Source organism: Opisthocomus hoazin, chromosome 8 (genome assembly GCF_030867145.1).
Source record: "Opisthocomus hoazin isolate bOpiHoa1 chromosome 8, bOpiHoa1.hap1, whole genome shotgun sequence".
Lineage (NCBI taxonomy): Eukaryota > Metazoa > Chordata > Aves > Opisthocomiformes > Opisthocomidae > Opisthocomus > Opisthocomus hoazin.
The window spans coordinates 35,864,932-35,889,183 of NC_134421.1; the positions used below are offsets into that span (position 1 = coordinate 35,864,932).

The following is a 24,252-nucleotide window of genomic DNA, read 5'->3' on the forward strand; positions in this document are numbered from 1 at the left end:
TGAACAAATATGAACTGAAAGAACTGCAACCGTCCTAATGCAGGCAGAAAATCTGTATGTATGGTCTGATGGTAAAAGGCCATCACCTCCTACCTTCTTCCAACCTGCTGCGCTGTCCTACCCATCTGCAGCACTGTATAAATCATAGCCATGAACTAGATATTCAGGAAACAAACAGATACAGCAGTCTGAAAAAGTTGGTTCAGAAGTCTTGGCTACCCACCCCAGCAGGTCCCAGAGAGATGCGACCTTGGGTTGCTGGATCCATGCTCCTGAACAGCCACCTACAGTCGTAAGTTCACCTTGTCTGCCACCATGTTAGGTTTAAACATAACTGACTTACACCCCAGCTGGCTTCCACTGAGACAGTGTCTTTCTGCTCCCTCTCCCAAACACAACTAATTAATCCTTCACATGGTGTTCCCATGAAGGAAACCACCTCGTCCACCGTGAGCTTGAACGCTCCAGAGCCACAGCTCGCTAATGCCCTTACACTCCATTTGTCATCTGTGTTGGGCCAAAACTCTCTCCATCATTCTCAGAGATGGATGCTCTCCTTCCAAGTACCCCTCTGAAAGCTCTGCAAGCCCTCGCTTGGTTTGATGTCAATCATCACACCACAGACCATTGCTCCTATGCACAGCACAGCTGATCCTCAGCAGAGAACCGGGGCCTCAGTGGACTATGGGGATGGCCAGGTGAACCTTTTTTCACTAAAACCACAGGAGACCTATAGGTGCTCACTGGACAGTTGCAGGGGTCTGTGCAGGAGACAATGACCTGACTACAGGGACTGTAGAGGTGTGACATGCCACTGGCCTCGGGGAGCAGGGGAGGCAGTGGCTTTCACCAACTGGGCTTTGACAAGAACACAGAAATACAGTGACATTATGCGTTCACTGATTTCCCAGCTACGTCGTCTCACAAATGCTACGTGTGCTACCTATGTATACCCAAACTATTCCCAGAACAACCTGATTAAATAGGTCATGTAAGGACACAGGCACTTAGAGCGTAAGCCATCATATGTTAGCTGGCAAAATACGAAAATAAGAAATGAATTCATAAATATTTTAAACTAAGCCATTCTAAATTGACATATCACACTAAAATTATGTTCTCCCTTCCCATATGTATTACAGGTTTATTTTGTCAGCTGGATATATTTTGGAAAGAGAGTTCAAAAGTTGACTTTTCTCTTCGTCTGATCAGTCAAACTTTTATATGCGAATTGTTTTAGGAGGTAGCAAGTTTAAGGGATATCACCATACCTCTGTACAGGATTCAATTTATTTTCCATGACACATATTCTTACATAAATGTGATTTTATAGTAGATGCTTGCCCATTCTGATGAAAAATCCTCCAAAATCAATAAAAATACTCTACTAACTTTAACATTAGAGAAGGACTAAAGGGGTAACACACTAGACCAGAAAAGTCGCCAAAAAAAAGTCAGCAAAAATCAACTTCAGGCTGTTTGAAGTAGAGTTAGTTTAAGATTTTGTCAGTAAATCCTCACTTTCTGCCCTCTGAAAGAGCCTTCCAACACACCTAGCAGGACAGTAGCTCAAACCGAGGAGAACTCTCCCCAGTCAAGAGCTGAGAATAAAGCTCTTCGTGAGCCAGTAGGATTTGGCAAGAAACATGACTACACAAAATTGCCTACTTCAGACTGACTTAATTTGCTGCATTTATTTGTTTATTATAGTGGCTTCAAAGCAAGCAGGGTTTGCCACTGGGGCAGTTTTGTCAAAGTAAACAAAAAACTACAGCAAGCATTGTGCGTTTTGTGTTTTCCACAGGATATTACGGGATGCTTTTCTGAACAGGTCTAAAATCTGGTTTTGTCCTGTATAAGTCTAAAAAATGTCATAAAGGTTTAAATCTATACAGATCATAAGGTCATCTCTGCCAGTGGTGAGCATTAGTTTCTTCAGAAGAAACTGCAAGAAACAGTAACAGTTACGGGATCTGAGCCACAAAATTATCTCAAACTAATCCCTAATTATTAAAAAATTAGCTTAAACCCTGAAGCAGAAAGATTTATGTCTCTTTGAAAGCTTTTCTTGCAGCTTCAATTGTCATAATGTTGAATATTCTTATTCTTCCAGACCCCCTTTAAATCTTGTTACATTCCTGACCTCAGCAGCATCCTCTGGTAATGAGTTCCACAATTTAATTACATGCTGAATAAAAAATAATAAAAACAATCCTTTTATCTGCTTTACATTTGTCACCCCTCACTTTATTCCTCTGCTCTAAGACAGAGAAAATAGGAGCTATTTGTTTTGATTTTTTGGTCATTGCTTTCTGTATTCTTATCATGGCCCTCTATGATAATTTTTTCTATTACTTCCTTTGTGTTTCAGCACCCCTCCCTGACTTCTGGTTATGTACTTTATCATGATAAAACTTCTAGTCACATGATGTTGTCAACACAAATTCTATGAAGATGTTCTAAGAAAGAATCCAAAGAAATTTCAAAGAAATAAAGGCTGCAAAACCCCAAATACTACATTGCTTGGTTTAAGCCCCTTATAAAATGTTACTTATCCATGATTAAATTAAATCGTAGAATCATAAAGGTTGGAAAATACCTCTGAGATCACCTAGTCCAACCATCAACCCAACACCGCCATGCCTGCTAAACCATGTCCTGAATTTTTTTCTTGGTGTCATCTGCAAACTTACTGAGGGAGCACTCAATCCCCTCATCCAGATCATTGATAAAGATGTTAAACAAAACTGGACCCAAAACTGAGCCCTAGGGGACATCACTCGTGACTGGCCGCCAGCTGGAGTTAACTCCATTCACCACTACTCTCTGCGCTCGGCCATCCAGCCAGTTCTTTATCCAGCGAAGAGCACACCCATCCAAACCATGGGCAGCTAGTTTCTCCAGGAGGATGCTGTGGGGAACAGTGTCAAAGGCCTTACTAAAGTCCAGGTAGACAACATTCACAGCCTTTCCCTCATCCACTAGGTGGGTCACCTGGTCATAGAAGGAGATCAGGCTGGTAAAGCAGGACCTGCCTTTCATGAACCCATGCTGGCTGGGCCTGATCCCCTGGTTGTCCTGCACCTGCCCGGTGAGTGCACTCAGGATGAACTGCTCTATAATCTTCCCCAGCACCGAGGTCAGGCTGACACTTAAAATATTATCAAGCTACATTTAGTGTATTCAGAACCACATCTAAGACATTATTTTAGCTCTTCAGTAAGCAATTTAATCAAAACCAGTTACTAAAGAGCACCCTTGAATTTTCTTCCTTCTTTTAGAGCTTAGAAAGGACCATGTTAGCTGTAGCCATTAGTCCACGGCCAGCAATCCCAAAGTATCTATCCAAGGACAGGCTGGGAAACTCAGGATTTTTAGGAACATCAACCTAATTATGCTTTGACAGCCCTTTCTAAAATTGCATCAAATGCAACTTTCTGAACACAGTGATCTACAACAGTACTAAATTAATTGCCATACTTAAAAACTAATTTTGTGCTTCAGCAGATTTTGTTTTCTGGGTCAGGCAGAGGACAAGGCATCCTGAGACATGGAGTGACAGAAGCAGAATGAAAGCAACAAGTCTGAGGGTACTGTGCAGAAGTACGGTGCCCATCTCTTGGTTCAAATGATGCATGATATCATAAAATCTATGACAAAGCATGTTAGAGAATGTAATTCTCTACTCTTCCTAACACATTCATATCCTGAAAGTTTCAGCTCTGTTGTTGCTAAAACAGTAATTTATTTATTACAGCATACGTAGCTAAAAACTATCAGTAAGTACTACCGAAGGCTTTAATTATCAGCTGTGTTATTCATCTGTGGAACAAGCCTAGTAACGCAAAATGGTTCTGCTGGCTCATCCTGGCTGACCCAACCAGAAAACTGTGTTAGTGCCAACACAGGAGCGAAAACTGGCAGAAGGTCAGAGATAAAGAAGTTGAAAACCCTAGTATGCTGGAGGTGAGGGTAAATCTCTTTGTGTACCAAGGTAACTAGATGGTCAGAACTCTCTTAGCAAGACAGCAGAGCAACTTGGTTAAAAGTTACAAAAATGTGGTGTTTTGGAGTTAAGGAAGCATGTAAGTAACCTGGTAATTCCTCAAGAACCCAAGCAAAACTCTGGCCACTCAAGAAAAAGGCAGAAACGTACATGGACTTAGTGTAGCTAAGGTTTCATATCACTTTCTGTATTTGTAAAGACTACACAGGAATTGTCCATGCAAACAGGAGCTGCATCCCCTCCCCTGTGCGAGGAGCACCAGCGCTTCATCTTCCAGTTTATTACAGATGTCCTTGATGAGACTGGCTTCTGTAAAGTTATGAGAAGTTTGAGCTGAATTTTCACACTGAGCTTTTTTCTGGTGGGATGCAACCTTGTGCTAAAATGTTGTATTTCCACCGAAACCACAATTTTGTGATAATCACCTTACTGCACGGCTAGAAAAGGACATGTAGGGCACTTCTGACACTATTCACAAATCCAGTTCAAAAGAGACGCTAAGACATACATTAAAATGAGGGTAGAAAGGCAAATCTTATTCAATCCACTAGATGTAGAGGCAGATGGGAGAAAACCCACAAAAAGTATTATTTTTGAAGCACTCATAGTTCACATTGTTTCTTGTTACAAGTCATGGATGTAATGGTTCTTCTGTAGTACTGAGGGAAAAGATAACTGGCATGCAAACAATTTCACGCGTGCGTAACTCAGCGAGCAATTAAAGCTCCCAATAACATTCATTGATACTTCTTAGCCACTTGCGCTTTTACAGTAACAAAAGAGATGCAGGAATGATCTGATGTGTTATGAGGACTCAAGATGATCTGAAGTATTAGGAGGACTTGAGATTACCAATATTCACACAGAGGTTACTTAAAGCTCTGGTTTTAGTCAAGCAAAGTTTTGCCACAGACTTCAGTGAGCTGGGATTTCCCTCTGGATGTTTGAAACTCATGGTCTCCTTCACCTGTGAAGAAGTCACATGTAATTTAGACATTTGGCCCAACAACATTTCTGTGACAGATTTCAGATGGTCCAACTTGGCTTTCCCCTTTCAGAGTCACAAATCTGTTGTCTGAAGTACAACCACTAAACTGCTCAGCTGCAGAACTGACCCAAATCCCATCCCACACAAATAGAAATTTGGTAGCAATGTTGTAATGCTTGCAGAACTGACAAGTCCACCACTTCAGTCAAAACAGCCCTCATCAAACGAAAACCGGTCTTGTATAATTAGTCCTTTATGAAGCACAGAATGAACTCAGCTTCCTAAGCTATCGCAGTGCATGTTACCCCACGCCCTCCCTCCAAGAATACACCTCGGCCTCAGCCTTACCAGACCCCTCTGAAGGACACAACCACCCTTGGGCTTTCATGGTGCTTATAAGAATGTTAATGTGAGAGATGCAAACGCTTCTGCGTCAGGACTGGACAAGGATCAACGCCCTGAGTTGTCGTTAGGAGCAGTGCCTTTTACTAACCAGTGAGCCGAGCGGTACTGCGCTTCAGCTGATAAAATGGAAATGAAGGACAGTGCATCCCTGCTGAACACAAACCCCCTCTAAGCTGCTCGTCGCTTTGTGTGAATGGCGGTACGATGAGTTAAGGTCTTCAGTCAATTCTGTCTCCACACAGCCTTCTAGATCAACTAACAGATTAAGGCAATTCCAAATAATTTTCTGTCAGGTATTTGAGTCATATTAGAACTCCTATATACATACCTAAGGGAGAAACAAGGTCTACAAAAACATCAGATATCACTGAGATGAACATTAATATGAATAAATTATACAGCTGCAAGAGAATTCGTCATCCGAGCAAGCCTAATGAACTTTCTATTGCAGTTCCAAAATATTTTTACAGTTTTGCCTAATGAGCCTCAGAGAATGGAAAAATGCAAACAATGCCAGCCTGGAAAAGTTAACCAGCTGAAGGGAAAGAAATTCTTTTTCCCTTTGAATTTCTTTTTAGCAGGAAAAAATGTCTTAAGAAGCATAGCATCACTTACCAGCAGACTTCCACAGAAGTTTTACTGTTCTCCTCCTTGAACTGCTCAATGATTTAGGAAACCAGTAGAAAAACCGTGCTATCCTCCTGATGGTTTTCCTCAAGTCATTTCTTATTGCCATAGCTGAAAGGCTCCACAGCTACACTGGGAGCAACAGACGCACGTACACAGACGGCGAGAGGAAAGCCAATGAATACCCACAGAGAGTGCGCTGGCTCCGAGCTCGGCGTCAGCCAGCACGTCTCAGGGCCACCTGTTAGCCCTAAACCCCCTCCCTCTCCGTCACTCCGCGCCGAGCCCTCCAGACCTCCCTCTTCATTACAGGCAGCAGCTATATTAATAGATGCTTCGGCTAAAGAAAGACCAGTGCTTCAGAGTCTTAACCTGGTACTGAATTTCCAACGATGTTAAAACAAGACTTGTTTTCCACAGAAAGGTTTTGAAGGGCTCATTTGTTCATCTCTAGCTACCTTTTCTAGGCTGTAAACTAAATAAACTCCAAAACTGATAGGGAAAAGTCCCCTTGCAAAAGCCCTTGATTTATATCAACAGGATTTTCTCTAGAGAGTGTTTCGCAAAGACCTTCTTTTGCAGGGTCTTAGCAGTAAATTTAACAGAGATTTCTATAGATACACAGAGTGTTAAAAATGCAACTTTTACTGGATTTTAAGGCAAACATGAGTCAAATCATTCACTCCCACAGTCTGAGAATCGAGTGTCTATCAACATATCGCTATCCAAAGAAATTAACAGCATCTCAGTACTTAGGCTACACGCTTCGAGCACGATACATATTAAATTGTAAATCTAGAGATGCTATGAACTAATCTATGGCTCCCGCAATATTTATCGCAAATTCTAGCATACACTTAACAGCAAGACTATTCAACCATTTCCCAAGCTGAGTATGATTTCCTGGACTGTGTCACCAGTTTCTCTTCAGCTTCTCACATTTTCTTCAATTTTTTTTTTCTTCTGCTAGACCTCAATGGTAGAAAATACTGAAAATCAAGACTAATGTCATTACAAAACAAAGATCCTTTTATATCAACCTTTAAACTACAGAAAGTAGGGCTTTGTTACACCAGCTACATTCACAGCATGCAGTTAATACCTCTTCTAGAATTCACAATGTATTTTTCAATGCTAAAATATGTGAAGTATTTAACCTCATTTTATACATCTGACATTTTTAACATACTGCTGCTTCTCAGGATGAAGCTAGACAGATTGCATTTCCTCTGGTCAATATGTCTCTGAAAACAAATAAACATTTCCATTTATACTGTATCTGCCACAATTCTTCAGGCAGTGTCAATGAAAGCGCAGAAGGCAGGACTTGGGCCGCCAGACTTGTCTCGTGTTCGAGCTCCACCCCGTCATACCAGCAGGAATTTTGTAGCAAAGTGACGATTTTAGCACAAGCAGGAGGTCTGCCACCCAATTCAGCACATGCAAGGAGCAGAGTTAAAGGCCCAACAGCTAATTTGCTTCTTTCAGGAAATAGCACACATTTGAATGTTTAAAGGCATCTGCCAAATACTAACTCAAACAGTGACTTTTTTTCCTTGAAATTTACAGATATAAAAATTTAATGAAAATCAAAGTGGCATAAAAAACCCCCATACTACTTCAGACCATAAGTGAATATATGTTAAGATGACTAGTTTTATAATTTGATAAAGAATCCATATAGATATGTATGATCTTTAGCAGGATACGAAGGGCACAGGAATATTTTTTTTCCACTTAACAGAAAACATTGGTACGACATTTTTGTTATACTGGTATTTTATGAGGCTTAAAAAAAGTAAATTCAGTAAAATTCAGTAACATATCAGTAAAACACATCAGAATGCAACAATATAAAGTGGTAAACTGACACTGGTGATAAGAATAACAAACCTGTGGAGGTTTACACCTTATAGTGTTTAGTGCCTTACTGGAACAAAAAATAGACAAGAGCATAAAACGTTGCATATTACTTTCAGACAAACAGAACTCATTCTATATAAAAAAAGTCAGCTGGATGAATCTGACATTTATGCTATGCAACAAACCAGCTAATACAAATGAGAACATGGACCTGAACTCAAGCTGAACTGCACAGCAGTGGTAGTTAGCCATGCAATAAATTCATGATGCCTCCACCACTTTACATTTCTAGGCCATAATCAGGCAAAAATGGAGAGTGAATGGACGACAGCCTGTCCCCCACAGCTCACGTATGTGGGGTCTGCGATGATGGTGGGGGTTCCTCTCAGCCTGGACTGTCAGCTTTAGCACACGAGCCACTGTGCTCTGCACAGCAACGAACACTGTCAGCCTGCATCAGCTGGGCTAGGAACAGTTCACATAGCCCCTCCTAAGACAACTTGGATTGCTCACGTTACACTGAAGCATTACTGAAGTTAAGAATTCACCGTATTAAAAAGGTACTACACAGGGCTACACGTGTACCTTTCAATCTACTCCGCCAAAAGACAGCGCACGGAGATGCTTTCCAGGGAGGACAGCAGGACCTGAAATGTGAGCAGAGTCACACTCTTGATCTCTGCCTCCCTTTAAGGAAAAAAGCCATGTAAGGCTGTTTCCCGCAGCAGGTTTCAACCCCCAGGTCATACTCTGCTCACCCCAGCAGCATGCTGGAGGAGGAGAGGGAACGACTGCTGCCCACACTGCCGTCCCACCTGCCTGGGAAGGGAGGCGGGCAGCTGTCCTCTCCGCCATGCGGGCAGCCTCTGACCTCCCACCTCCCTGCAGCGGGGCAGAGGTTGGATCCCACAGCGGTGCAGATGTCAGATCTCGGCAGGCCTCCACCACAGGCAGACACGCCACGCACCGACTCCACGTGTGTGCTGCTCGCCCCATGTGCCCCCCAGCCATGGGCTGGGATGTGTGGCAGGTCACCGCCATGGCAGCAGAGGCTGGCACACCACACTGCTCTCGGCATCTGCTCCAAAGCCTGGTTTCCACATGGAAACCTGTGCACACCAGTCAGAAAGCAAAGGGGTGCTCATGAAGCATCCAGCAGCTCAGACACTTCACTGTCTACCCCGACCTACAGAGCGAGGCAGACCAGCTCAGAACAGAGCTACACAACAACCCAGTGGCTGCCAGATTGCAGCTCTCCCATGCCCACTGGCAGAGCCCAGAAAACTTAGAAAACCCAAACAATACTCTTCAAGGATGAACTGTAAACAACCGGCGGTGTTTAACTGGGAATATTCTCTTGGAGTGTGCTGTTTATACAGTTTTAAAGCAAATTCTTTGCTGATAAGCGTTTGTTAGAACAATGCAGCAGTGCTGAGATACCATAAAAACGAAGTCTAACAATGAGGAGGAGCACAGGTGGTGGTACCAGATGGGGCGCAGATACAGAATTTTCTGTGGTCTGGGGCAGAAGAGCATTTTTCCTCTGTAAGGAAGAATGTTTGGTAGCAAACAACTGGGCTGAGCAAAGGATTTCATTTGCTTTGACTTAACTGGAACTTCTCCATTTACTCTAGTTTCAGGAACAAAGGTCCCCATACACCTTTTCACAGTGTGTGCAGGAAAAGTTAAACGTATTAAGGAGTACCTGCTTGCCCGCAGTAGCAAATGTCCCTACTAGCTGGGTTCAAAATGAGTTTTTGTTTTCCTTGTAGGCAACAGTGTACTTGGAAAACGAGGTGGTGCCTTTCCACCCTGTCACAGTGTGGGTATGTGACACTATGCTGTATGCCACACTGTGACAGACAGAGTTCAGTGTAGAGAGGTATCCACAAGCCAGTCTTCACAAAGATATTTTCCATATCGATGGAGTTTGAACTTCCAGAGAAGGAGGAAGAGACTTCCAGACCTCCATGGACTGTTGTCCTTCGCTTTTTGCCTGACAGACATCTGAAATGGACTAGAAGATTTCAGCAATCCAGAACTGGGTTATGGAGAGAAACACTGCATCTATGCACTGGACAGAACTGAAGGTGTGAAACATATTTATCTAGAAACTGTAGACAAAAGCTGTGCCCTTCCTTAAACCCTGTTCATTATCCAAGCAGCAAGAGAGAGGTCCTGCCCAACTGGTCCCTGGGCTTCAGCACTACCGTATTTGCATGACACTGTCAAGACACGCTATCACAGATTTCATACTAAAACATGATTTATAACACCATCATGTGACAAAGCTATGCAGTTGCTAGGAAGCTTATAAAGAACATAATACAACTACTAAAAGTAAAGAAACAAAAAACGGCTGCATCTGAGCTTAGTTCAGCAAAACTAGCATAATACTTCCGATTTCCAGCCCAGCTGTTCATCCCTCCCTAATCCAAATAAGCAGCTATATTTGTGAGCTTTCTAAAAAAACTTTTCATTCTCAGCAGCTGCAGATACACAAAAAGAAGGGATTAAAAATTAATCAGTGATGGGCAATCTGCAACTTCCAAAACCTTGCCTCCATTTGAAAGATAGAAATTGAAGAACTGTAGTACTCAAACTGATGTAAAATACATTTGTTTTCAGATTTAATGAACTATTACTTTGTAGATAAATAAATAAGATTAAAATAGAGTTGTATAGATACCTTTTTAGCTGTGACATCAAAAATATTTCACATGTTCAATCCTCTGTTATCAAGGGTCCCAATAATTCATATACCAGTAGGTAATAAATGTGATGCGAAAGTAAAGAAAACTGACAAAAGAGAAGGGGGAAAATGTTGAAAAGCCTACACAATGCACTGCGGATGACAGTTACTCTAAGAGACAACAATACCGTAAAAAGCTCACGCAATCCAAACCTTGCTGCGCAACAAACCGAACCACCACCAGATCGGTATCACTGGAAATACCCATCCAACATTTTTTCCTGCAAAAAATGCTTCTAGTCCAGATATGTTCCTATGATCAGAATGACTTTTAAAGTAAAACAGCACAAAATTTGGATGAATCCCATACAAAAGGGAGAGGAAGCAAATGAGCATTAAACAAACACGAGCAGTTTCAACCCTTTTCCATGGGCCTGCGGAAGTCTCTCTGTACCAGCAGGTAGCTGGGCTTCGTCCGACCAAATACAGAAGTCTGCAGCTCAGCTGGTTGTCACAGCCCCCTGTACAGTCAGCAGAGAAAGAGCAGTGCCTCTTGGATATCTTTGTTCCCATCCTGCAGTAAAGCTGCAAAATCCACGAGATGAACTGTGTCCTGCAGAGTTTCTGGAGAAGCCAGGACAGCACCGTGGCAAGCAGATCAGAGACTGGGGGAGTATTAGCCTTCTCGGCGCTCGCTCTGAGCAGCAGCAGGGACAAGAAGTGGTGTCCTGGCTCTTCTATGGCATGCTGAGCACATCCTACGTGGAAACCCCTGAGGTTTTTCAGGTATGCCACCTCTGTCAGGGATGGAGGGTGGAACCCAGAATGACCGAACTCGGAGCTGGCAACCAACTGCAGGTCTCGTTTCAGAGCTCTGACATAAACACACAGAAGAACTCTCCAAATACAGTAGGATTTCAGTTCATTTTCTTCAGGTCTTAAGTGCTGTTTATTAAAAATAAAACACGTAACACAATTCAACCTATAAATCAGATCTCAAGGTCCCCTGAGACGAATTGCTTACTACTTCTACAGGCTAGCTATTGGGGAATAACTGGATTTCTCCCCTAAGAAGCAAGGAGCAGGAAGGTTTCTTCTGAGCAACAGCTCCAATGAAACATATCCTGGATTTTGAGGAAGAAAATCACAGTGCCAAAGCACATTTGCTCATATCTGGTTAGTTCTGATTTCACTCTACAATATATTACACTATCATTAAATATTTTCATACACTGTTGCATGAAAAAGAATATCTCTTTGTGTATTTAAGCAGTATGTCTGCTTGATTCTCTTCAGTATTGTCTGTCATACTGCACAGTTGTTCCCTGTTTCGTTTCCAATACTTCACCTTGTAAAATCTGTTGTAATTCTTTTCCAGATGCTGGAAATGTGCAGAGGCAGACAGGACTGGCACCGCACTGCGGTGGAAGTGAGTGTGAGAGAGGGCATTGCTGTGCCAGGCCAGCTCAGCATCGGGAAGATGCTGCCCTACTTCCCAGGGACCGCTGCTGCTACAATGTGATGCATATTGTCATTTTTTAATGTCCTTTCGTTACAGGCTTACTGTAAGCATGTATGTAGGCTTGTGCATCAAAATTAAAGTGGAATATAAGTTTAAAATGCTAACTGCAGAGAACAGTAGACCAACGTGAAAATAACAGATCTGTGTTAATCTTAGCTTTGTAGTAGATATACTAGCAGCAGTAAACTCAGGAAAATGACTGAACAGTCTTACAAAAACCCTTTTTTGTACATACACAGCTACGCTCTAGAATACAGGGAAAATAAAACTCAGGGCTAAAACTGGAGAGAAGATATTGAGTTGCCTTGTAACATGGTTTGACACATAGGATTTGGCTCGGCAGATGACAGACCGACTTGCTTGTGGGCTTCAGGTGACTGTGCCAAAATTAGTAGACTTCTCAGTGAGAGCTTGCACGGAACTATCACTAAGGGAAATCAGATCGAGGCAGGAAAGCAAAAATATCTGTTAAATGTTGCTAAAACAATAAGTTTATTTATCCTAATCTGGTCTGCTTAAAACAAAAGTAGCCTGATCTTTTTATACAAGCAGGCTGAGAGCACCCTTCTTTAGATCTCTCCATGTAGGATCAGTGATTACACGCTACTTGTGCTTGAGATTAACAAGGGTTCACCTTGTATGTTTATTCTCTCTTAGAAGAGTAAGATGTTTCTTACTTTAGCCATGGCAGCTGCTAGATAATAGGTGAATATTTAGAACTGTAGTATAAGAGAAAAATACACAAAAGAGAGACTGCAGAGCTCAACTTTCATTTTAGCCCTTCATACTTTCTCCCAGGCTCTTACACTCACTGCCACTCTATTGCAGCCAAGCTACTGCACATGATGTGCTCTTCCTTTACTGAGCAAAATCAAAAAGGCATTTGTCAGTATTCAGTGCGGCGTGGAGAGAACAGACATGTCTAGCAGCTCATAAAGCCACCGGGCCAAACCAGCATCGTTCTTTTCTTTCTGCTGTGCACACTGCTGACCTGGATTTAACTGTCTGGATAAAGAGATCCATGCAGCCAGGCTGGAGGTTTCTGTTCCACACTGCTTCCCAACAGCAGGAAGAGATTACTACAGTCACTGGACAAGAGCTGAGTTATAATGCTGGTTTGGCCAGTGTCCTCCTGGGGAACCTTGAAAAAGCCACTTCACCTCTTGGTGCTTACAACTGTGGCTGTTTTGCTTGTAGTACCTCAGAGCGGGGGCTGCTTCCTCCTGTGCAAGCATACTGTCTATTAAGGACTTAGGGTGGCCAACAGGTCCTATTGCCAACATCAAATGCCAAAAAAAAAAAAAACAAGAAAAAAAAAACCTTAGCCATGAACTATGTTATCAATTTATTAAAAAATAACATTATCCAGTAAAAACTTCAGTTTTGCCTTTTTCCCCAGTGTGTTAAAAGCACAGATACTAGCAATATGTAAACAGTGTGCAGGCACAATGTAATGCAAAAGGCATTGTGTATTGTTACTTCCCACAGTGCCCCAAACTCAGGCCAGGCTAAACCTCTGTTGAACTTTGAGCATGGTAGGACTGTATAAAACAGGCATCCAGACCCAGCAAGTTATCCAAAGCTTTCACATGACAAGGTCAAGACTCTCCTTGGTCCCCAAGGCTGTCTCAGCAAGTAGACCATCAGGAGGCATCATGCTGGCAAGTAATAGCAACATTTTTATGAGTAATATCGTCTTCACTTTTGTAAACACATCACTGCTTTGATGTTTTATTACACATCTTGAAGACATCCTAGGTCATGAACACTGCCTGCAGAAACACCTGTTTTATCACTTTTTCATTAGCAGACTCCTTTCTACTCCCGTATCAGGTCTCAAATACTGATATGTTCGAAACCAAAGCCTCCTTCCACCCTGCATATGAAATGGAGCACAGGGTATCTCCACGTCAAGATGCCCTGGGCAGCAAGGGCTCCTGCCCACTCACAGCAGCCTCTGCAAAGCATTTGAGGAAGACAAGTGGGAAAGCCGCGCAGCACTTTCAGAGCCTTTCAGTGTTGGCATCTGAATGTTATGGGGCAATTTTAAAAATTTTTCTCTTCACTGCTATGCAACCTGAATACTGCTTGTATTCTCTGTAGTCTCTTAGCGTTGTATCTGAGACACCCAAACTCTGAAGGACACCATGATTAATAACCATTCATGAGATGGAGAAAACGAGAACAAAGAAAGAGATGCTCAGAGAACAGGTGGAAGCCTCTGCGTGTGAGAGTGTATGGCTTAGGGGTGGAAGACGGGACTCACACAGGAAAAGAAATGTCAGCAGCCACAAAAACAAGACCCACAGTAACCAAGGAACGTGGTGAGGAGTTACCGCTCTCTGCAAACAGTCGGGAAAAGGGCTCAGCTCAGTACAGGAATTAAAGCCTTGCTGCAGCTGAGGAGACCACGGAAACACCCCAGGAGATGCAGAGACATTGCAGAAGCCAGCAAGCATTACCCTTGAAGAGCAAGCTCCATCAAAGCTGCTTCTTGCTTTCCATTTCCCCAGCTCTTCCTTCCTCCTGCAGTGGGGCACATCAGTCTCCAACTCCACCAGCCCTGAGAGCCCCAGCAAATGCCCCATATGGGAGCAGATCACCCACGCTCCTCCAAACCCAACAGGGGGGAACCCAGGGCTTCCTTCAAGCTGACCTCCACTGGCACAACTCAAATTCATCGTCTCTTGCTGCTCCAGCCCCTGTGGACTCTGAGAAACTTGGATAATTTTGGATTTAAAACAAAATTTTAAAAAATTGGGAACTGAGCATCACTAAACCACTCTCTACAGAAAGAACAGGAGAGGGAAGCAGGCTCCCACCGTTGTTATTTCTAATCCACACCCCCAGTTCTCACTCTTTAGATAAAACTTTCAGAGGCTCCTTCAACCCTGAACAGTTTTGGTAATTCAAATCGTAACTCTAGAAGTAGCTTTAGCAACTTAACCTCCTCAATCCATGTGATTAAATATGAACATACTCCTACTGCAGAAATAGAGGACAATGTCTATCCTCGTCTTTAAAAACATGAGAAAGTATGCTACACAAATTTGATGGTCAAAAAACCATCTTTCCAAAGGGGAAAAAAACCCCACAACCCACTAATCCCTGCATTTGCTACTTCCCTCCACATTTTACCCTCGTTTCTGTAAGGAGGAATCTATTTTTTTATCATTCCTGAAAGTTAGGAGGCATTTAGATAACAGACACTAATTTGTTCTAAGGGGATAAGGGCTTGGGTTTTTGTTCTGGGTTTTGTTTGTTTTTACAGGTACTTAAAAAGCCCTGCAGTAAGATAGCTATACCACACATTAAAACATAACACCTCTGTCCTTCAGCTGCACTAAAGCAGGACTCAGTTACTGAATATTCAGAGCCAATATAAAAAAAATGCTAGAAATTGAACAATGCCCCCACCAAAATACCCATTTCATCAGAGAAAATAAACAGAAGGCCCTGATAGGCCCTGAAACTGTGCTATATGCTTCACAAGGGAAGGTGGCTTGAAAAATAAAGTCTGAAAAATGGGTAGAAAAGATGGAGAGAAGATTCCCTGAACAAAGCTGAAATGACTGCCCAGTAGATTTGAGAGCAAGAGGATGCTTGCAGTCCTATCTGCTCCCGTGGGCTTCTGCACCTCTGCAGAGTACCTTGCAAGCGGCAAGGCTTCTATGCCAGGACAGGGGTGTCTGCTGGTGCACTGATCTCCTGACACTCAGATAACATCACGGGCGTAGCGCTGCAGGTACGGGGAGTAACACTACAGGCAAAGAGGAAACCGGCTGAGGGACATCACTTCCACCTAGTATATAAAGGATACTCGCTGACTCGATGCTCATCGATCGCACCTTTATAAAGGACTCCAACCACCAGAAATTTGACAGAGATACTCTATTTTTTCCTTTAGAAGGTAACTTTTTACAGACAACTTAACAAATACCTGTGAGTCTTTGTTTGTTTCGCAAGGTCCTTACAGTATTAATTACAGTGTCCTGGTCTCCTCACTCCTGCAGCCCCACCAACCTTGCCACATAAACCCAATACACACACCCATACATATGTTGTTGGCACAGGCAACATACAGTTGGTAAGAGTAATAAATATCAGTTCAAGGTCATGCTTTTAGCAAAAACATCCCTGAATTCCCAACCATGTCCCATCACTAAATACTGGAAAGGAACAACCTGTTTTTCGTGGTACCTCTAAATACCATCCGCTTAAATATCTTCAGAAAGTTTGAACCACAAGTCATTCCAGGACCTATAATTTCTCTCTATTCTCTTAAATTAAGAGTAAAACTTCTGAAAAGGCCCAGCAACATTTCCGCTTGGTTCAATGAAGAAGAGCGTCAGAAATGCAAGCGTCAAAAGGCAAGGTAAAATGGAAAGTTACAGAAATGAACTGGGAAGTCCAGAGCAAGTAATTCACAAAACAATTCCTTTCACGCCCCTGCCACCTACAGACACCCAGACTGCCGACCAGAGTTTGGCAAAAGTAACACTGTGCCGAAGCCACATTGCAAAGCCAGGCAGTATAGATTTTTATCTCAAACCATGAGAAATGCCAAATGATACGGCGGAACAACGCAACAGCTCCAGGGCGCCTACGCCACATGGGTGCTACACACTGTGAAACCGTCAATATGAGATAAGAAGATATAAGAAACTGAGAAATTTCACTCCCGAGCGCTCTCAGATGGAAAGAAAAACTGAATGCTAGGAAGAACAAACACTCTTCACCGTACATCATTTCATTGGTACAAACTGGAATAATCCCGACTGCTTCTGTTTCAAATGACTTTGTGCAGAGAAGTCAGGCCAGGCAATGGCATTCTGCATCTGCACAGGATCACCAGGTTTCTACCCCAAATAATAGAGGTGAAAAGGTGAATAGCGGAGCAAGTCTGGACTGCTAAACCAATGAAGTCTCTCTTGAAAAGGAATCCAAAACAATAGCAAGAGCTCAGATACCACAAAGCATCCTTTTCAGAGGTATTTCATTACACTTAGCTTTCTTCCTGGGCTGAGGTCCAGAAATACCAGTGCTGCCTTATTGTCTTTTTTCCAAAAAATTAGTGGCTTGAATAATGTGCACCTTGTGCACTTCACTGAAACTGATTATCATTCATCTCCCTGAATTTTTTTCCCATTATGATCTTTCTTCCCTGAGTTATATGGAAGTATTTTTTCAATATTTAGCAGAGGCCTGAAAACAAACTTGTGAATTACAAACAAAAAACCTCACAAAAGGTAGAATGACCTTTTCCCGACAGCTCTTTATTCACTTCAGGGATCCCACCTCACCTTCTGCTATGTACCAAGGAGCATACAAACACCCAAAGACACAGCCCCACTGCGAAATGACAAAAGCAAAGTCTTGCCTCTGCCGAAGCTCAGCTCAGGCATCCTCCCTGTCACCGTGGGAAAGGCAGGACAGAGACCCTTCAGGGAAACCCTGGTTTCCACAAAGATGTCACAGATCTTTTCTCCTGGAAAAAAAGTCTGTGTCTAAATACCTTAAAATTACTCCTTTGATGTGCCCTTTGACTACTTGTCTACCCCAGAGGGAATTTCTTACACCAAATTCAGCACCTCTGACTCCGACCTTGTCTGATCAGGCGAGAACTGACTGCAGCCAACACTCAAACAGGCTAATCTAAATAAATATAATACCCACCTCTTTGTGACTCAGAATCACCATGACAATTTTGTACGTAGCTCTCTCTTTATCAGCCGCAGACCATCTGGAAGACGCTGTTGCGTTTTGCTTTTTAGATGACATAAAATGAAAGTCCCTACACCTGTGGCCTCTGGAAACCACAGAGTTATCTGGGAACCTTTCGGCACCTTGCCAGGCAGATTAAAATCTTTGAAAGGTACTTGCAATTTCAGCACCAGTTGTAATCTCTGCTTCAAGAGGGATACCCACAGGAGACCATGGCATTTTCCCAGAGGCTGCCACAGTGGCCATGAATTCAGCTGCAGTCCTGGATGTCTCTGCTGCAGCTTCCAAGGCCAGTTTAGACCCGCTCCCGATGCTGAGTGTGGCTCTCTGCTGGCTTTCCAAAGCAGGGGACATCTTTTTCTCCTGTACTCACTCGCAGAAGAGCCCTGGACTAAGGGTGCAGACTGACGTCTGGCCACAGAGCGGATTTCGCAGCTCCGGGCCGTGAGGGCGGCTGGCCACACTCTCCTTCAAGCCTCCGAGCTGTCCTGACACAGCCACTGCTGTCGCTGCCCTCAGCTGGTCGCTCAGCCAGATCCGTTCACCAGCCTGGCTCGCTGGCGCGCCTGCAAACCAGGAAAGAACAGAGGTTCTTGTCGCAATCCTTGTGCGCTTTAGCTGTTGTTGCCTTCGATCATCACAGCGCTTTACAGCTTTTAAATATCATATTCATGCTAGGTCATAAATGTTGTATGCTTCCTCCACTACTTGAACAGCAATTTAAGGGAGCAGCTTGACGTACTGCACCTCATAAAAACAGAGCTTGTCACGGGGGAGAAGGAAAAATATTGTAAACTGTAATTGTTCTGAGAAAACGTTGCTGGAAGATTTATAATCCAATGTGACACGTTCTTGCCACGAAGCATTTGATCATAAAAGAAAAAATATGATTTTTAAGATCTGTTTTCACATTAGTGCACTATTCATCCTGTCAGAACGGTGCACTAACTTAAAAGATAAATAAAAAATACTTTACTTTCACAGCCAAACTATTTCCATTCCAAGAGTAACTGTAAAAATAGAGCTACTGAAAGCGAGCGTAACTGAGAACATTATATTGCAACAGAAATTTTATTTGTCAGCAGAGGACTGTATGAGTTTATTGCATCTCCTTAAGCCAGAACAAAACAATAGGAAAAGATTGACCTTTCTGTCCCACCTGGGCTTTCAAATACCGTCCGTTCAACAAAGGCTCAGTGCCATAAATCAAAGGCAAACATTCACGTGTCACTCACTAGGGACGGCACCAGATTGTCCTACAAGCGCAGCAGCATGGCTGTCATGGGCAAGGAACGGCCACAGGAGCAAGGACGACCATGGGGTTCCGCCCTGAAACCGCTCTCGGGGTCACCATGAAGCCCAGCGATGCGGCCAAACGCCTTCCCAGCCACGGGACAGCAAAAGCGGGCTTTCCACCAGCACGAGATCGCGTGTGTTCCCCCACTGCCACGCGCAGGAGCTCGTGGGTGGATGAAAGCACTGTGTCTCGGAGCACAGCAGCGGGAAGGCGTCCCTGCCCATGGCAGGGGGGTTGGAACCAGATGATCTTTAAGGTCCCTTCCAACCCTTACCATTCTATGACTCTATGAATGAAAGGGCTGAGAAGCAGAAGTTGTTTCCTATGCAGCGAAAGGAAACCCCACCTTCGCCCAGCGCGAATTGGAGCCTGGGGAGCGACAGGACGCGTACGCAGTGCGCGCACAGGGCGTGTGACACTCCAGGACACGGCCTCCTCCTCCTCAGGCCCCGGGAGGAGGCCACGTGGTTCTGCCAGGGGTGGGAACCCAGGAGGACCCTCCGGAGCAGCACTGCCCGCAGCCCCGCGACCCCTTTTACCCTCCCCGTCAGGCGGAGACAGAGTGCTTCGACCTGGCTCACGCTGTGCCACCGCCCCGGCCGCGCAGCACGCAGGCCGCGGCCCCCCACGCCCCGCCGGCAGCCCCTCACGCTCCGAGGCTGACGTGGAGGAGCCCCGGCTCCCGTCGGGGCCGGGCGAGGAGCCGGTGCCAGCGTCGCGGGCCAACCCAGCCCTACCAGCCGCGCACAGCCCTTGGCGTTGCTGCCCCCGGCCCACCCCCAGCCTGCCTGGGCGCTCACCCGCGCAGCGCAGGCCCCGCCAGAGGACGAAGTGGCGGCAGCGGTGGCACCACGTTCCCGGCGCCGCCGGCCTGATGCCCTGTTCTTCCAGTCTTCCAACCAGTTACTGTGCGCTCGCTGGAAGGGATTTCACAGTAACCACAGGCTATGCCACTGCTCGGTAATAGTTCTGTGTTCAATTTTGCCCCCAAAATTTATGCAACTGCAGTTTATTCCAAATCTCCCCTCTTCTACGGTTCAAGCTTAAAAGAACCCAAAAAGTAATCTTTTCCGTTCGGCGTTTTTAATCCTTACCACAGTACTATATCCAAAATTATTCTATGATTACCACTCCCATGGTGATTAACTAAACTAGCACTGATTGAGCTCCACCAGTGAACTGTTTCACACCGAGCAGAGACCAGGAATTTTGCCTCCATTACAGAAAACTAATATTGTTCAGAACACACGTCAGCAGAATGGTTAAAAACCAAATCAAAAGGATTAGTGGCTCTACCAGACTGCCCGCGCTAGTGACTTGGCTGTACAGGACATGTTTGCTGGACAGCTGGCTCTGCAACTTGCCACTTCAGATTTCAGGCTTTGTATTGTACCTACGAGGAAATACAAATTATAAGGTAATACTGAAATGAACAGCAAGTGAAATTACGGAAAGACACAGAAGTACACACAACAGAGTAAGTGGTTGATGATGTATTTATGCCATTAAGTCATTCACTCATGCATTTTCACAGTTCACATGAAGACAGGTTTGTTCAAGTAACAGGTAATAAATATGCTCAGCTAAACCCCCCAAAACGGTAAACCAGCTTCAGGAGGAAGAACCATATATTACTTTCTATTACTTCCTTTGGCAAATCAGTGCATGACCGATTGTATCAGGACACTTAGTTTGTGCCAAAAATTGATGGTACTATACACTACTCTTTGACTTGAAAAATGTATTTTCTTCGTAAGAACATAATCAGTAGGTTATGAACTGATTACTTCAAGTTCCTTAGCTACTTACTGCTTAGTTAAAATTGCTTTAGAAAAAGAATTTTTAACAAGATTAAGATGACGGGTGTATATAGCAACACTAAAACCAGCAATGTTTTAAAATGAACAGAAAATATAACAAAACATTTTCAACCCTGTAAAAGAATGCCGCATATACTTCAGTATACAGCCTATATGGTTACTACAACTAACTTTCTTTTTCAGACTGCTCCAGTATAAAGAAGTTGAAAACAATGTATTCCAACTAACACTTAATTTCTTTCAAAATTAAGAACCTCTGAAACAACAAAGTGTTACAGACATAATATTGGGAAGAAATACAATTTACGCACAGTTTGAGAGCCCGATTCTTTTAACACTTACGTATGTGTTTTACTGACACTCGGTGAGACTGTGGACACAAATGAACAAATGTACAAGCAGGCATAAAAACATTCCAGTTAGACAGGATTCCAGTATTTTAAAACAGTTAAGAATGCCATGGCTAACCAAGGACAAACATGCAACAAACTGCTGCACTCCTTTTGCATAGCTAGATTTTTGGGGGGACAAAGCTTGCAAAGAAAGAAGCTGCTCACATGGGTGTAAAAATATCTGAATTCCCTTTTAATATTTGATTCTCAGCAAGAACACTGGACAGAAGGTCTTGGACATCATGGCAGTGAATTTCCTCTTCTTTTAACAATGAAGAATCAATTATAAATTTCACAAGTTTCTATTCAAATATTTTTTTAAAAATGCAATGGAAATGTCTTGTATGCCAACCTGGACAGATAAGCAAAGAACAATTATCGCAAAATGATCAGATGCTATCACAGGTTACTGCTGCTTAGTTTATACCTAAATGTTTCACCATTAATAAGGGAAAATTCTATATATAGTTGGTCCAGCTCTTCTTGCAGATGTAATATAGCAATTAGAAGTGCTGCTACGGGACACCACTGAACATCCATGGCCAGGCTTCCACAAGGAAAGAATGAGTCCTGCAATATTTACATGCTCTTCCTCTGAAACAAATAAGTACACCTGCAATATCCAAACAAAGTGTGTGATGTTTTCTGAGGGGTTTTTTTGTTTGTTTTCTCCTTCTCCTCTCCTACGTATTTTGGAGCAGACTGTTTCATTCTGCATCTCCACAATCCAATCATGTAGTATTGAAAGTAGTAACTACTGACACTGGAAAATAAATACATAGTCTTACTAAATTTTCCACCTAAGTTTGGTATCTCAGTTGTAAGTCAGCAGTGGGTGTGGTCCTTTTTCAAGATCTAGACCACTAATTTATTTTTCCAATACTCAGTTACCATTGAGGCATGATGCTGGCTAGTCTACTGACTGCCCACAAATTCTCCTGATTTTTAACCTTTCTTAAAAATTATGCCTCCAAACAGGATTCCAAAAAAGCTATTTAAGAATCCACTTCTCTTGTGGTAAGCAACAAGATTTCAGGGAAATTCTGAAAATGGTGTACTCTAAAAAAGGAATTTTTACATTCAGTCTGACAACTTGGAGTGCAAAACTTCCATATACAGAGCAGTCAAATGGTTATAGACAACATGGCACTAAATATGCACAAGAACTTAAAAAAATACCGTGAATTTGTTTTCTCAGGTAGAAGTGAACTAGCAGTTTGGATGTGAAGGAAAGAGAAATGCACTTCCACCCTATCCTACCTGTGCTTTTAGTCCCTATTCACACTTCTTTAAAAACAAATCTCAGTTAAAACCACTGTTACGTTCTGTGAGGATCAGAGTCACTCAGCTAGACTCCAAAATAATAGTGGTGGTTAAAGGAAATCCAGAACACCCTTTAAAGACTATTCATAACGTTTAGAGCTCTACAAGTCCTCTTGCAATAGACTAAACTGCATTCTGAAAAAAAGGGCAATATTCAAAGCAAACAAATGTCAATTTCATCAACAACACTTTTTCCTTTAGGTCTTCATCAGAAATCCTAAATTCCCTGCCAGGAGTAATTCTATCCTAACATTGACCAAAAAAAGATATATATTTCTTTCATATTTACATATTATACATATTTACATTTTTTTAATACTACAGTTGTAGAGGGGAACAAAAAAACCCTGGATACAGATTTATTATCTGCCTTTAAATGTCCCAACAGTATTTTTTCCCCTTTGAAAAAATTTACAAGTCCTCTTCAGGTCCTTTGAAAGCTACAGTCCACGTTCCGCAGGCCACCGTCCATAGTCAAAGCACCAAATCTAAAATGAAAAAACAGTATATTCTTAGGTGATTGACTAGATTATAGAATCAATCCTTAATTCATTATAACTTATTTATGGGTTTTTCCCTTCCCTTGCCACGTACCAACACATGCATTTGTATCTAACTTTTGTATGTGAAAAGACGACAGAAGAAAGGATACTACGCTGCAAGTATGGGGCTGGGGGTGGAGAACAAAACAAAACCAATTCAGCTTGAAGCAAATTACCCTGAAGCTTTCAGGAGATCATTATTTTTATATATTTTATCATCATCACAGGAAAAAAAGCAAAGTCAGTCTGTATGTGATAGTGACAGCACCCGCTCAGGATGGTAAGAAATATGTTTGCCTCTTTCTCTTCATTGCATTTAAGCAATTTGAAAACTGCAAAATCATTCATTCGGCTTGGTATTATTCCACAGTTGTTAAAAATTATGTCTAAAAATGAGGAGTCAAAAGACACCACTGGATTGATGCCCAGTATTGTGTTTAAATTGAGAATTAACCTGTCTGTGCAACAGATATTTTTATTAGCTAAACATCAGTAACATGAAACAAAAATGCCACGACTGCTGTATCAGAATGATTTTACAGTACTCAAATCATGCATATATTTACAGATTCAAGGCTTTGAATACTTTTTTTTCTTGTTACACCTCAGATCAACAGTTCAAAATATATTTACAGTAAAGATTATAGACTCATTCCTTAGTTTAAGTTCTGGATCTACAAAATGTACCAAATTAAGCCTGTTCCTAGAATCAGCCCCAAAAGGGAAAACAATAGCTTGCCTTTCCAAAATGTGATTGTTCTCAGCCAGCTCTTTAACAACCCCTTCCATTTCCTCCTTCAGTTTCTTCATACTGCAGTAACAAGACGCAAAAGAAAGGTTACAGTTTTTATAGGGACAGTTATCTGCTGTGATCACTCACCACTACAAAGCCTTCAGCAACTTGTCATTACATAATAAAACAGGAAAAAGAAGATAGGTTGGTTATTTACTAAAAGTTACTGATGATATATTAGTGTCCCCTACTCGCTTCCAAATCTGTACCACCACTTTAGCAATATAATTTTTTTTCTACAATATAAGATTCTTGGTC

The 24,252-nt window shown here is 42.7% G+C and overlaps 2 protein-coding genes across 3 annotated transcripts in view; both read right to left on the minus strand.

The window, feature by feature from the left end:
- RASSF3 (Ras association domain family member 3) overlaps positions 1–6,135 on the minus strand; it is a 97,515-nt gene extending 91,380 nt beyond the window's left edge. The window contains exon 1 of the mRNA XM_075429335.1: positions 6,015–6,135. Coding sequence (XP_075285450.1) covers positions 6,015–6,135 — 121 coding nt within the window. The remainder of the gene's footprint in view (positions 1–6,014) is intronic.
- A 14,477-nt stretch (positions 6,136–20,612) lies between these two features.
- The window catches only part of TBK1 (TANK binding kinase 1), a 31,307-nt gene continuing 27,667 nt past the window's right edge, over positions 20,613–24,252 (minus strand). For both annotated transcript variants that reach the window (XM_075428296.1, XM_075428297.1), the window contains 2 exons: positions 23,941–24,012; positions 20,613–23,147 (listed from right to left, as the gene is read on the minus strand). In XM_075428296.1, the coding sequence (XP_075284411.1) occupies positions 23,084–23,147; positions 23,941–24,012 (136 nt within the window). In that variant the 3' untranslated portion in view covers positions 20,613–23,083. The remainder of the gene's footprint in view (positions 23,148–23,940; positions 24,013–24,252) is intronic.